At 42.6% G+C, this 16,024-nt stretch overlaps 1 protein-coding gene across 1 annotated transcript; it reads right to left on the bottom strand.

Moving 5' to 3' along the window:
- Positions 1-1,571: 1,571 nt before the first annotated feature.
- Positions 1,572-14,442, bottom strand: LOC141153987 (uncharacterized). The gene is made up of 5 exons (XM_073639336.1): positions 14,306-14,442; positions 13,344-13,664; positions 12,966-12,992; positions 8,393-8,710; positions 1,572-1,960 (listed from the first exon to the last, which is right to left on the bottom strand). The coding sequence occupies exons 1-5, from the start codon at positions 14,373-14,375 to the stop codon at positions 1,629-1,631; spliced, it is 1,068 nt and encodes a 355-aa protein (XP_073495437.1). The 5' UTR covers positions 14,376-14,442; the 3' UTR covers positions 1,572-1,628.
- Positions 14,443-16,024: the final 1,582 nt, after the last annotated feature.

The raw sequence follows: 16,024 nt of genomic DNA, 5'->3' as shown, positions 1-16,024 counted from the left end.
GAGACTCCTGCCCGCTCACCTGGGAGCGCTCATCTGCTGCCTGTCTGCTAGTCTTCCTGGAGGCTCCGCCGTCACGTGCTGTGACCACCCGCCTGTCCAGAGACTCCTGCCCGCTCACCTGGAGCGCTCATCTGCTGCCTGTCTGTTGGTCTACCTGGAGGCTCCGCCGTCACATGCTGTGACCACCCGCTTATCCAGTGACTCTCACCTGCTCACCTGGGAGCTCGCGTCTACCATCTGCCTGCTAGCCTACCTGGAGGCTCAGCCGTCACAGGTCGTACCAACCCTTTACCCAGAGACTGCCCCGGTCACTTGCCGTGACCTCCTGCCCGTTCATCCAGAGACTGCCCCGGTCACTTGCCGTGACCTCCTGCCCGTTCATCCAGAGACTGCCCCGGTCACTTGCCGTGACCTCCTGCCCGTTCATCCAGAGACTGCCCCGGTCACTTGCCGTGACCTCCTGCCCGTTCATCCAGAGACTGCCCCGGTCACTTGCCGTGACCTCCTGCCCGTTCATCCAGAGACTGCCCCGGTCACTTGCCGTGACCTCCTGCCCGTTCATCCAGAGACTGCCCCGGTCACTTGCCGTGATCTCCTGTCCGTTCACCCAGAGACTGTCCCAGTCACCTGCTGTGACTGCCTGCCCGTCTTCCCTGGTCGCCACCCGCTCCCTTACAAGGACCGCCCCCTTGTATAGTAGCTCAGAGGTTCCGCCTCCCAGACCCGTTACATGGAGTATTTACTTATTACCCCCATGATCTCTCTCTTATTTTTCTGGGTTCTCCATTTTTTTCCACCATTTCAAAAACATACTGAGAAAATATTTGGCTTCCATTTAAATGAGAGCAAATGTGTTCATGTTTTTGGAATATTTGATTTTGAGTCTGACTGGGGACAAGGACTGACATGATGACTATATCTCTACACATTGCTAGCTGTTGGTGATATAAATAAATAATTACTTACGAACACTCGGAGAATTTCCACCAGGCGCTACAAGCGGAAGAAACAAAGGTTAGAATTGTTGACAATCTGAAACCAAAAAGTTTTTATCATACTGGGCAGCACGGTGGCTCAGTGGTTAGCACTGTATGGTGGCTCAGTGGTTAGCACTGCAGCCTTGCAGCTCTGGGTCCTGGGTTCAAATCCCACCAAGGACAACATCTACAAGGAGTTTGTATGTTCTCCCCGTGTTTGCGTGGGTTTCCTCCGGGTTCTCCGGTTTTCTCCCACATTCCAAAGGCATACTGATAGGGAATGTAGATTGTGAGCCCCAATGGGGACAGTGCTGATAATGTCTGTAAAGCGCTGTGGAGTTAATGGCGCTATATAAGTGAGTAAAATAAATAAATACATAAGAAGAATCAACATATACTATATTTCCTTAATTTTCAAAGTTGTCCAATTAGTTTAAGACCCTGTCAAGACCATCCCAAAAAATTACCTGAAGTCTGATAGTTGTCAATTGGGTCACATAATATAATCCAGAATGTCTATTGACATCAATGATTGACCATTTAATGCATGATCAAGTCAACGCAACATTCACAAATTATACACATCATCTTATGGAAATGTTCCAGAAAAGACATTGTCTTGTCCCATAACAATTAGACATTGTCAAATCTTTACAAATTACCATCAGTTGTGACATCGTAAAGTTGTACACACAGATAACTCCGGTTCGCATCAAACATCTCAGCTCTGTAGATCTGTCCATCTGTGGGGGTCAACCTTGAAATTACTAAAGAGCCATCGCTGGAGCTGGAGAGTCTTCCGGCATATTTGTAGCTATACTTCTCCAGCTTTAATGGTTGTCCAGGTCTTGTGATCGCAATGATATGCTGTTCAAAGTTCCAATTGATATTAGATAACTGAGTGTATTTCCTACTAACTTGTAGTATGGCGTCTTCCCCTTCATCAAAAGTAAGTGTCTCTGCAGGTCCATCACAGGTGACATCTAGGGTAAAAAAAAGGCAATAGGACCTATGGGTAGGTTTATATTAGCCATAAATTGCACCAATAGTCCACAGTTCGCTTCTAAAACATGTATTGTAAAAAGGGTAGTCCACTTTGGACAGTCGCTTATTGTTAAAAGTGACCCTCTGAGACCACCAAAAGACAACGGTGATCTGAGGTGAAACTAGGCATGCCTGGTGCCCGCCCCACCCCAGGATAAACCAAGCACAACACAGAGTACCTTTGAATTGATGCAATGTTCGTGTAATATACGGACCAGCCTATTCCTTGAGATTGAGATGATTTACTCTGGGATATGTTAGATATGGGCTATGAAAGTGGGATTTTCCTCTAGTAACTGTAAGGATTTCATAACACAATGTTTGAAAATTAGTTTTCTAAACTAGACAATCCTCTAATGTTAGTACTTCCAAAATAATTACTCAATGGAGAGAATTGCATTAAAGGGCTTGTCCACTACTTTATATGATCCCCCAATGTATTCCCCCAGGGCTCATAAGTGTTTCTCTAAATACCTTGTGTGCCTTTTCTGCCTGTTATCGGCGCTATCTCTGGCCATTCACAGGCATCACGTGACCCCCGGCTGCAGCCGGCTCTGACATCCGCTGATGTCACATCAAGTTCTGGTTGTAGCAGGGGGTACTCACTTTTGCGTTCTATGGTGGACGCTGGGCGGTGGACGGGCTTACCCAGTACATCACACCTGGCATCCACCCCGCACACTCCCTCTCCTCATTCACTGGGAAAGCGCGTGGTGGATGCTGGGTGTGACGCATGGGGTAACCCTGCCCACATGGTTGTAGCAGGGGGTACTCACTTTTGCGTTCTATGGTGGACGCTGGGCCGTGGACGGGCTTACCCAGTACATCACACCTGGCATCCACCGCGCACGCTCCCTCTCCTCATTCACTGGGAAAGCGCGTGGTGGATGCTGGGTGTGACGCACGGGGTAACCCTGCCCACAGCCCAGCATCCACCGCGGGGAGCGCATCACTGATGTCACGCCACTCTTGACGTGACATCAGTGACGGGTGACGTGATGCCCCTGAGCGGCCAGCAATAGCGCAGTTCAGAGGCAGAAACGGCACCACAAGGTATTTACAAAAACACTTCTGGGCCCCGGGGGGATACGTTTGGGGGTTCATATAAAGTGATGGACAACTTCTTTAAGCGAGCTGCGCTTTGGGAAAGGAAAAAAAAGAAATGGTAATTTACTTCCAGAATATATTACTCAAACATACATGTGACAAGTGGATGTCGCACTACCAACTTTTTCTCTAAAACAACATATGTGCTTAAATTTGTAAGAGCTGGTTGTTGACTTTGCCCAATCTTACAAATTCTTGGATGGCTTGTGAAAGACTTCACAGAGGAGACAACAACTAAAAACAGAAACAAAATGACACACAAAAAAGTAAATGCTTAAAAAATTGAAACTCACTTAACTGTGTTAAAACAAATGAAATCCAACAGAAGAAGAAGAAGAAGACTCGCGTTAATCTTTCTTGTGACATCTCTGGCGTCCAGGAATGGTTGAGGAAGGTTTACTTCCCTCTTGAATATATTCCACAACTAAACACTGACACAACATCCCCCTTTTCTATATATCCAGTTTCAACGCCCACTGTCGTTAAGGTAAACCAACCAAATGTTGTTAGTAAAAGATTAGGAAATTGTAACGTCTGTCTGAGGCCACTGGCTCAAAAGGCTGCCTCAGACAGACTTGGTACTAGCCACTACATCTGGTAGGTTCCAGAAAAATCCCAATACCCTTTAACTCCTGTACAGGGATCTAGTTGTATAAAAGGACCCAGTGGAATGCTACCATGGATGAGCCGCCATCCAGAGGCAAGAGAGGTGGTCAAACAGGGTCAGAGCTGAGAGGTCAAGGACAAAATCAAGATCCGTAAGAACAGTCAGAAACATTAGCCGGGGTCAAAACAGGAATACTGTTATGCACACGTGGTAGGAAACTCTGGGTTAATCCCTTCCCGACATGCGCCGTATGTGTACTGCTCTGCGGGACTCCTCCTTCCTGCCTGTCCGACGCTGATCTGATGCACAGCAGAGCATCAGATGACTGATTTGCCTGTGTAAAGTTGATGTCCCATCCTGGGACAATGTGAAAAAGTAATAAAAAAGTTAATAAAAATTGTAAAAATCAAAAAAAAATAATCACAAAATAAAGAACAAAAAAAAAAGAAAAAATATTGACATCTGTGTAAAAAAATAAACAAAAAAGCAGCAAAACATAAAAAAAATGAAAATGTAGTATCGCTGTAATTGTACTGACCCGAAGAATAATGCTGCCTTATCAATTTTACCACACGCAGAATGGCGTAAAAAAAATCCCCAAAAAACAATTCCTGAATTGCTGTTTTTTGTTCATTCTACCATCCAAAATACAAAATAGAAAGCGATCAAAAAATGTCTGTTTGCCCGAAAATGGTACCAATAAAAATGTGAACCCGTCCCGCAAAAAACAAGCCATCACATGACTATGTCGGCAGAAATATGGAAAAACTATAGCTATCAAAATATGTGGATACAAAAACTGTTTTTTACAATAAAAAGCGTCTTTTAGTTTGTGACAGCTACCAAACATAAAAACCTGACATAAATCTGGTATCACTGTAATCACAATGGCCTGCAGAATAAAGTCGTCTAATCACTTATATGCCTTATTATAATGAATGGATCTCTCGGGATAGGGTTAAGGTTCTGTTAGGGTTAGGGTTGTGTTAGGGTTAGGATTAGGGTTATAGTTAGGGTTGTGTTAGATTTAGGGTTGCAATTGGGTTAGAGTTGTGATAGGGTTAGGGTTGTGTTGGGATTAGGGTTAGGGTTGTGTTAGATTTAGGGTTGTGATAGGGTTAAGGTTGCGATAGGGTTAGGGTTGTGATACGGTTAGGATTAGGGTTGTGTTAGGGTTGTATTAGGGTTAGGATTAGGGTTAGGGTTGTTTTAGGATTAGGATTAGGGTTGTTTTAGATTTAGAGTTGTGATAGGGTTAGGGTTGTGTTAGGATTAGGATTAGGGCTGTGTTAGGGTTAGGGTTGTCTTGGGGTTGGGATTTTTTTAAAAGTAAAGAGAAAAAAATGATGACGATATGGTGACTAGTGTTGAGTGCAAGTACTCACTACTTGAGTTTGCATTGGGTTCTTGGGTATGCACTGAGTATCGCGGGACATGCTTGAGTCTCCGCCCCATATGTTTCACGACTGTTATACAGCCGAAAAAAACACACGGGGATTGCCTGCCATACACAAGCAATCCCCGCATGTTTTTTTGGGGGGTGTCTAACAATTGTGAAACATGCGGGACGGGGACTCAAGCATGTCACTCGAGCACCCGTGATACATGATGCATACCCGAGCACCCAATGCAAACTCAAGTAGCGAGCACTTGTGCTCAAGACTAATGACAACATATACAATATGGTGACCTAATGTTATCAAATTCTGTGTTGTATCTCTCGGTTAAAAAAGTTCACTATACCCCTTGATAAAATCCTTGACAGGGTGTAGTTTCCAAAATGGGGTCACTTGTTGGGGTTTGCACTGTTTAGGCACATCAGGGGCTCTCCAAATGCGACATGGCATCCAATCTCGATTCCAGACAATTTTGCGTTCAAAAAGTCACACAGTGCTACTTCCCTTCTGAACCCTGCCGAGCACCCAAACAGTGTTTTTTACCCACATATGGGTATTGGCATACTCAGGAGAAACTGCACAACAATTTTGGGGGTCCATATTCTCCTGTTAACCTGGTGAAAATAAAAAAATTGGGGCTAAAAGATAATTTTTGTGGAAAAAGTTAGATTTTTTTTATTTTCTCGGTTCTACGTTTTAAAAATCTGTGAAGCACCTGGGGTTTCAAGGCCCTCACCACACATCTAGATAAGTTACCAAAGGGGTCTAGTTTCCAAAATGGAGTCATTTGTGGGGGGCTTCCACTGTTTAGGCACATCAGGGGCACTCCAAATGCGACATGGCATCTGCTAATTATTCCACAAATTTTACATTCATAAAGTCAAACGGCGCTCCTTTAGTTTCAAACCCTGCTGTGCACCCAAACAGTAGTTTTCCTCAACATATTGGGTATCTGTGTACTCAGGAGAAGTTGCACAACAAATTTTGGGGTCCATTTTTTCCTGTTGCGCTTGTGAAAGTAAAAAAAAATGGGTCTCAAGTAAATTTTTTGTGAAAAAAATCTAAATGTTTATTTTTTCCTTCCACATTCTATTAATTCCTGTGAAGCACCTGAAGGGTTAATAAACTTCTTGAATGTGGTTTTGAGAACCTTGAGGGGTGCAGTCTTTAGAATGGTGTCACTTTGGGGTATTTTCTGTCTTATGGACCCCTCAAAGTCACTTCAAATATGATGTGGTCCCTAAATAAAATTGTTTTGTAAATTTTGTTGTAAAAATAAGAAATCGCTGGTCAACTTTTAACCCTTTTAATTGTGCTGATGTAAAGTAGACATGTGGGAAATGTTATTTATGAATGATTTTGCGTGACATGACATGTGTGACATGACTCTCTGATTTAAAGGCATAAAGATTAAAAGTTTTAAAATTGCAAAATTTTCAAAATTTTCACCAAATTTCAGATTTTTTCACAAATAAATGTAAGTCATATCAAATAAATTTTAACAATATCATAAAGTACAATATGTAATGAAAAAAAAATCTTAGAATCACTGGGATCCGTAGAAGCGTTCCAGAGTTATTGCCTCATAAAGTGACATTGGTCAGAATTCAAAAAATTGGCCTTGTCAGGAAGGTGAAAAAAGGCTTCGGGGTGAAGGGGTTAAAGGATCTAACTATGAAAAATCTGTGCAAACCCCACCCGGTTCCTGTACAGATTAAAGTATCCAGTAATGAAGGCCCTAGCGGCTCCAGTGCAACCTGGATAAACCCTAAAGGTAAAACAAGAGTAGCCAACTCGGACCTGACTACCTGAAAGGTTGTTGAGTGTATCACGTATCTCCTAAGGAACCGAGAGAGAGTGCAGCATAAGAAAGAAACCCCAGCAATACACTTATCTGAATGGCCTAGATACCCAGAAGTAGGACTTGAACTTCAAGCAGAATCCACTAAAGACTATCACGAGCATAGAAGACCAGTACAGGGAAGGTTTAAATAGTAGCACATGCAGTGTGATAGAACAGGCTAGATAACAAATGAAAAACAACTGCTGTCCAAAAGGAGTGGACAAACGCAAAAGGTAATCAGCACCCAGACAGAGACAGAACCTGCTGTGGCTCAGCAGACAGAGATGCCAACAGAAGAGCACAGGACCGTTGGATCGAACCCCAAAGCATGACAGTACTACCCTTCCACGTGGCGCCACCAGACATGTCAAGAGCCCCCTTCCCCAATGTCACTGCCAGAACTCTTTTATCAGACGGCCCGCATGCAGATCTTTCACATTAACCCAGGAGTTGTCCTCTGGGCGGTAACCCTTCAACTTAACCAAGTACTGCAGCCGGCGTCTGACACTTCTGGAACAAAAAAATCGCTCTACATTAAACTACTAATCCCCCTCTAAATCCATCTCAATAGTGCCCTGAGGACTAGGCATCGCTGGCGACATTAATTTTTTGAGGATAACCACATAACGTCTCCTACCCTAAAAATAGGAGCTCTCCTATGTCTTTGGTTAGCAGTTCTCTCGCCCAGTCACAAGTCACTAGAAGACCTTTTTCAACCTTCCTCCATACCTTAATCAAGTGTGAAGAAAATTTCTCTTCCTTTGGTACAGAGGACGGCAACCCAGAAAAATTCCCAAACACAGGATGAAAACCTCCACAACAAAACAAACGGTGAGGTACCGGCAGCTGTAGAGGTGCGATTATTGAGCGCAAGCTCAGCAAAAGATAGAAATTGAACCCAATCCTCCTGATTTGATGAAATAAAACATCTTAAGCACTGTTCAACCTCTTGATTCATTCTCTCTATCTGACCATTAGTCTCGGGGTGGTAACCCGAGAACAAAGGCTTAATACCTAATCTGGAGCAAAACTACACCAATGGTGTCTGCTTTCTTGTCTCCCACAAGATTTCTGAAGGAAAAAAGAAAAGCTATGAAAATGTGTTTTGTTGATTTGTTTATTGATCCCATTGGTTCAAAATATTTAAGGATATCTCCAATGGTGTCTGCTTTCTTGCCTCCCACAAGAAATTTTAATCTGAGATGAAGGAAAATAGGACAATAACTGATCACCATAACCATGATGCCCACAAGCCATTGGAAGGTAACCACACAATGTACATTAGGATGTCAACATAATAGGCAGGTGTCATTGGGAAATAACCAAAAAACAAGCATTCTCTGTAATGCACCCAAGACATAGAGAGCCCAGATAAACCTTGTCATTATAAGGGAAAATGTAGATTTTTAAGACTTACCTTTCACTCTTACATCATAATGTTGGGTACATAGGTGAACCCATTGTTGGTTGAAATGGTCTGCTCTGTAGACATGCTGATCTTTGGTGGTCAGATTAAATATCTTTAAGGATCCATCATTCGTCACAGACAATTTACCATTATAGCTGGAATTCTGGCGATAAATAATGCCGCCTGGTTGTGTAGTAACTATATGATCAATGTTGTTAATGTCCCAGTATATACTTGCAATTCTGGAATGACTTGGAAGCCTCAAAATGACATTTTCTCCAACTTTATACAAGACTTGTATAGTGGGACTGCAGGCCTCCGAAAGAGCTAGGAAAATATTGAGATGAGGGGACGGGTTATTTTCATTCTTTTTTTTTCTGAATTAGTCACATAGAACATTTGTTTAGAGCTGTGCACTAAGTTAAAGTTACAAATGAATGGCTGCAACAACAAAGCAGTAAACAAAATACAACTATGTAAGATCCAAATGGATCCATGCTACTGCATAGATGACCTATTGACAGGACGGACCATCATACGTATAATAATAGGGAGTCTCTGCGTTGCAGAGAAAAAAGACGGCCATAAAGTCCATTAGAAATATAAAAAAAATGTATCTTTATTGAAAAATTCATACACCATATCAAAACCAAGTTCATATATTTACACAAATGATCCACAGTGTGGGAACATGATGCTGGGGACCAAAATTAAAAGAAATACCGCATAAAATCATGTGATGCAGCGGCAGCAGATAGCTGGCCCATTTTTCAATGTATGTATAATAATTAATCAATGACTTCAAAGAGACTAGAAACAAAATATCTAAATTTACCTTATAAGTGTCACACATTATATAGATACAATGTTAACGCATCACCATTGTTCACACATATAGATAGTTGAAGTCATATTATCCAGGATACTCATGCATTGATATTACAATATACTGGTATTCAAGACATCTATAAATCAAACGAATTACATTCATGCAATCATTACCTGTATACGCCACCCCGACGCACGTTTCGGTTTAAAACCTTGAAAAATGAATGTAATTCATTTATAAGGTAAATTTAGATACTTTGTTTCTAGTCTCTTTGAAGTCATTGATTAATTATTATACATATATTGAAAAATGGGCCAGCTATCTGCTGCCGCTGCGTCACATGATTTTATGTGGTATTTCTTTTAATTTTGGTCCCCAGCATCATGTTCCCACACTGTGGACCGCTTGTGTAAATATATGAAATTGGTTTTGATATGGTGTATGAATTTTTCAATAAAGATATATTTTGTGATATTTCTAATGTACTTTAGTGGCCGTCTTTTTTCTCTGTAACGCAGAGACTCCATATTACGAAGTTAAAGTTAGCAGCTAACTCGTAGTCAATCAGCTGGTTATCAAAATGACACTCCACAAATATGGGTACACTTATCATGTTATTCCTCCTAGCCAACAACCTAGGAGATATTCACTACTCACCGTACATTGTGAGTGGTTTCTTAAGCCTTAAGGACTCTTCAAAATATGTATTAATGCATTAAAAGGCTATGGACACCTTTACACTGATATTTTTTTATGGTTCATGTGCAACTTTCCAAATAGTATAGATTAGAAATGCCCTGCTTTTTTGCTGCTGTACAGTGACATGTAAAAGTTTGGGCACCTCTCGTCTAAGGGGCAAAGTTTCTTCTTGTGAAGAGTGACAAGCCAGGCCTGGCATGTCAGAGTGAGGAGACTTATATACGCCATGCATGCTCCTCTGGGAAATTAAATGTGTAAATTGCCTCTTCAGAGAGGAAGAGGACTAGAATTCTAGTGTCACCTATAGGAAGTAGAAATCCTAAAAGTCAATATCGACCCTTGCACCCCTGGCCAAAATTACTGTTATTGTGAACAGTTAAGCAATTTGAAGATAAATTGATCTCTAAAAGAATATCCTCTCATATCCCCCCTGTTTCACAACCCTAAACAACTATTCAACACTTTCAATTCTCTCCTCCATCCCCCAGTGCCTCCTCCCTCTCCTCTCATCTCACCTGAAGAGTTTGCCTCATTCTTCAAGCAGAAGATTGACAACATCAGACAAAGCTTTTGCCTAAAGTCCCCACAGCCCCTCCTCATATCTACTCAACCCTCCTCCTCCAACCCAACTTCTACACCATTACAGAAGATCAAGTCTCGTCTTTACTCTCCAAATCCCACCTCACCACCTGTGAACTTGACCCAATCCCGTCCCACCTCATCCCTAACCTTACCACAATCTTCATCCCACCTCTTCAATCTTTCACTAACAACCGGTGTGTTCCCCTCATGTTTCAAACATGCCTCGATCACACACATCCTCAAAAAGCCCTCCCTTGAGCCATCCTCTCCGACTAGCTATGTCCTCATATCCCTTCTCCCCTATGCCTCAATGCTTCCGATCGCATCACTCCACTGAAACTGCCCTGACTAAAGTCCCCAACGACCTACTAACCGCCAAATTCAAGCGACACTGCTCCATTCTCCTCCTCCTGGACCTGTCATCTGCCTTCTACACAGTCGACCATTCCCTCTTACTACAGACTCTCTCATCTCTTGGCATCACAGACTTGGCCCTATCTTGGATCTCCTCATACATAACAGACCGGCCATTCAGCATCTCCCACTCACATACCACCTCCTCATCTCACCCCCTATCTGTCGACGTCCCCCAAGACTCAGTCCTAGTACTCCTGCTCTTCTTCATCTACACCTTTGGCCTGGGACAGCTCATAGAGTCTCATGACTTTCAATACCACCTCTATGCTGATGACACACAGATCTACCTCTCTGGACCCGATATCAACTCCTTACTAACCAAAATCCCTCAATGTCTGTCCGCTATTTCATCCTTCTTCTCTGATAGAGTTCTAAAACTTAACATGGAAAAAACTGAATTCATCATCTTTCCCCACCTCACTCAACCCCCATCTGACCTATCCATCAAAGTAAATGGCTGCCCGCTCTCCCCAGTCCCACAAGCTTGCTGTCTCGGGGTAACCCTGGACTCTGATCTCTCCTTCAAACCACATATCTAAGCCCTTTCCACTTCCTGCCGACTCCAACTCAAAAATATCTCCTGGATCCGCACATTCCTCAACCAAGACTCTGCAAAAACACTAGTGCATGCTCTCATCACCTCCTGCCTCGACTACTGCAACCTCTGCTCTGTGGCCTCCCTTCCAACACTCTCGCACCCCTCCAATCTATCCTAAACTCTGCTGCCCGACTAATCCACCTGTCCCCCCGCTATTCCCCGGCCTCTCCCCTCTGTCAATCACTTCACTGGCTCCCCATTGCCCAGAGACTCCAGTTCGAAACCCTAACCCTGGAATACAAAGCCATCCACAACCTGTCTCCCCCATACATCTGTGACCTAGTCTCCCGGTACTTACCTGCACGTAACCTCTGATCCTCACAAGATCTCCTTCTCTAATCCCCTCTTATCTCCTCTTCCCACAATCACATACAAGATTTCTCCCATGCATCCCCCCTACTCTGGAACTTTCTACCTCAACATATCAGACTCTCGCTTACCGTGGAAACCTTCAAAAGAAACCTAAAGACCCACCTGTTCAGACAAGCCTACAACCTGCAGTAACCACCACTCCACCACATCGCTGCACGACCAGCTCTACTCTCACCTACTGTATCCTCACCCATCCATTGTAGACTGTGAACCCTCGCGGGCAGGGTCCTCTCTCCTACTGTACCAGTCGCTGACTCGTTCTGTTAAGATTATTGTAAGTGTTTTTTGCTATGTATACCCCCTTTTTCACATGTAAAGTGCCATGGAATAAATGGCGCTATAATAATAAATAATAATAAAAGAACTACAGTTAAAGAGGACACATTTCCTTTGCATTTTAGGCAAAAAAACCTTGTATGGTTAGTACCTAGTAGCACCCAGGGGTGCCACTGTATGCCACTGTATAGTCTGTGTAACTCCATCACCTTGATGACTGTCCTGTTGCCTCAAACAGCAGAATGCTCCCATCAGTGATTGACAGCGGCATTTAACCTGTTAACAGTCGCGAGTGGATCGCGATTACACCAGCGGCTTATGAGATCAGGAGTCATGTCCCCGGAAAGGTGCAGGCTCATCACCGTAGCCCGCTCCAAAGGGAGAGACACGACATGTGCCGTACATGTACGGCACATGTCGGAAAGGGGATAAAGTAACCACAAACATATGAAACATATTTTATTTTCGCAGGACACATTCTTCTTAAAACTAATCCATGGTCAAAAGTTATCAATGGCCCTTGAAGTGCAGGTCAGCAGCTCCTAGGTTCAAAACTAACCAAGAATAATATTTGTATGGAGTTTTCATATTCTCTCCATGATCTCTCTCTTATTTTTCTGGGTTCTCCATTTTTTTCCACCATTTCAAAAACATACTGAGAAAATATTTGGCTTCCATTTAAATGAGAGCAAATGTGTTCTTGTTTTTGGAAAATTAGATTTTGAGTCCTACTGGGGACAAGGACTGACATGATGACTATATCTCTACACATTGCTAGTTGTTGGTGATATAAATAAATAATTACTTACGAACACTCGGAGAATTTCCACCAGGCGCTACAAGTGGAAGAAACAAAGGTTAGAATTGTTGACGATCTGAAATCAAAAAGTTTTTATCACTCATAAGAAGAATCAACATATACAATATTTCCTTATTTTTTCGAAGTTGTCCAATGAGTTTAAGACCCTGTCAAGACCATCCCAAAAAATTACCTGAGGTCTGATAGTTGTCAATTGGGTCACATAATATAATCCAGAATATCTATTGACATCAATGATTGACCATTTAATGCATGATCAAGTCAACGCAACATTCACAAATTATACACATCATCTTATGGAAATGTTCCAGAAAACACGTTGTCTTGTCCCATAACAATTAGACATTGTCAAATCTTTACAACTTACCATCAGTTGTGACATCGTAAAGTTGTACACACAGATAACTCCGGTTCGCATCAAACAGCTCAGCTCTGTAGATCTGTCCATCTGTGGGGGTCAACCTTGAAATTACTAAAGAGCCATCGCTGGAGCTGGAGAGTCTTCCGGCATATTTGAAGCTATACTTCTCCAGCTTTAATGGTTGTCCAGGTCTTGTGATCGCAATGATATGCTGTTCAAAGTTCCAATTGATAATAGACAACTGAGTGTATTTCCTACTAACTTGTAGTATGGCGTCTTCCCCTTCCTCAAAAGTAAGCGTCTCTGCAGGTCCATCACAAGTGACATCTAGGGTAAAAAAAAAGGCAATAGGACCTATGGGTAGGCTTCATATTAGCCATAAATTGCATCAATATTCCACAGTTCGCTTCTAAAACATGTATTGTAAAAAGGGTAGTCCACTTTGGACAGTCACTTATTGTTAAAAGTGACCCTCTGAGACCACCAAAGGGCAACGGTGATCTGAGGTGAAACCAGGCAAGTCTAGTGCCCGCCCCACCCCAGGATAAACCAAGCACAACACAAAGTACCTTTGAATTGATGTGATGTTTGTGTAATATACAGACCAGCCTATTCCTTGAGATTGAGATGATTTACTCTGGGATATGTTAGATATGGGCTATGAAAGAGGGATTTTCCTCTAGTAACTGTAAGGATTTCATAAGACAATGTTTCAAAATGAGTTTTCTAAACTAGACAATCCTCTAATGTTAGTACTTCCAAAATAATTACTCAATGGAGAGAATTGCATTAAGCGAGCTGCGCTGTGGGAAATGAAAAAAACAAATGGCAATTTACTTCCAGAATATATTGCCCAATCTTACAAATCCTTGGATTGCTTATGAAAGACTTCACAGAGGAGACAACAACTAAACGCAGAGAAACAAAATGACACACAAAAAAGTAAATGCTAAAAAATTTAAACTCACTTAACTGTGTAAAAACAAAAGGAATCCAGCAGAAGATCAAGAAGACTCGCGTTAATCTTTCGCGTGACATCTCTGACTTTCAGGAACGGTTAAGAAAGGTTTACTTCACTCTTGAATATATTCCACAATTAAACACTGACACAACATCCCCTTTCTTTATGTATGTCCAGGTTCAACGCCCACTGTCGTTAAGGTAAACCAACCAAATGTTGTTAGTAAAAGATTAGGAAATTGTAATGTCTGTCTGAGGCCACTGGCTCAAAAGGCTGCCTCAGACAAACTTGGTACTAGCCACTACATCTGGTAGGTTCCAGAAAAATCCCAATACCCTTTAACTCCTGTACAGGGATCTAGTTATATAATAGGACCCAGTGGAATGCTACCATGGATGGGCTGCCATCCAGAGGCAAGAGAGGTGGTCAAACAGGGTCAGAGCTGAGAGGTCACATCAAGGACAAAATCAAGATCCGCAAGAACAGTCAGAAACATTAGCCAGGGTCAAAACAGGAATACTGTTATGCACACGTGGTAGTAAACTTGGGATTAAAAGATCTAACTATGAAAAAACTGCACAAACGCCACCGGGTTCCATTACAGACTAAAGTATCCAGTAACAAAGGTCCTAGTGGCTCCAGCACAACCTGGATAAACCTTGAAGGTAAAACTAGAGAAGTTAACCTCGGACTAGGCTCCCTGAAAGATCGTTGAGTGTATCGGGTACCTCCTAAGGAACCAAGGGAGAGTGCAGCATAAGAAAGAAACTCAAGCAGTACACTTATCTGAATGGCCTAGATCACTAGCATAGAAGACCAGCAGGGGGAAAGTTTAAATAGTAGCATCTGCAGTGTGATAGAACAGGCTAGAAAACAAATGAAAAACAGCCGCTGCCCGAAAGGAATGGACAAAGGCAAAAGGTAATCAGCACCCGGACAGAGACAGAACCTGCTGTGGTTCAGCGGACAGATACGCCAACAGAAGAGCGCAGAACCATTGGATCGAATCCCAAGGCATGACAGTACCACTCCTCCCCAGGGGCCACTGGACCAGCCAAGATCCCCATTCTCCAATATCACTGCCAGAACTCTTTTATCAGACGATTCACATGCAGATCTTCCACATTAACCCAGGAGTTGTCCTCTGGGCACTAACCCTTTAACTTAACCTTTTAAGTAGAGAGGAGTGAAAGAAATTATTGATCTTTCATGCCACCGGGAGCTGGAGTTTGAACGTCACAGCATTAAGGATTTTAATTACCTTATATGAACCAACAAACTTGGGAGAAAATCTTCTATAAGGTACTTTGAGACGTCCATTTTTGAGGATAACCACACAACTTTTCTTACTCTGAAATTAGAAGCCCTCCTACATCTATGGTAACTAGTTCTCTCGACCGGTCACAAGTCACTAGAAAACCTTTTTCAACCTCCTTCCGTACCTTAATCAAGCCTGAAGAAAATTTCTCCTTTGGTACAGAGGACTGCAACCCAGAAAAATTCCCAAACACAGGATGAAAACCTCTACAACAAAACAAAAGGCGAGGTACCAGTAGCCGTAGAGGTGCGATTATTGAGAGCAAACTCAGCAAGAGGTAGAAATTCAACCCAATCCTCCTGATTATATGAAACAAAACATCTTAAGTACTGTTCATCATCTTCATGCATTCTCTCTGTCTGACCATTAGTATCGGGGTGGTAACCTGAGGAGAATAAAAGCTTAATA

Source organism: Phyllobates terribilis, unplaced genomic scaffold, assembly GCF_046119375.1.
Source record: "Phyllobates terribilis strain yellow unplaced genomic scaffold, ASM4611937v1 Scaffold_7__3_contigs__length_470593459, whole genome shotgun sequence".
Taxonomy (NCBI): domain Eukaryota; kingdom Metazoa; phylum Chordata; class Amphibia; order Anura; family Dendrobatidae; genus Phyllobates; species Phyllobates terribilis.
Note: the sequence above shows the minus strand (reverse complement) of the source record. Positions and strands in the feature narration are given on the sequence as shown.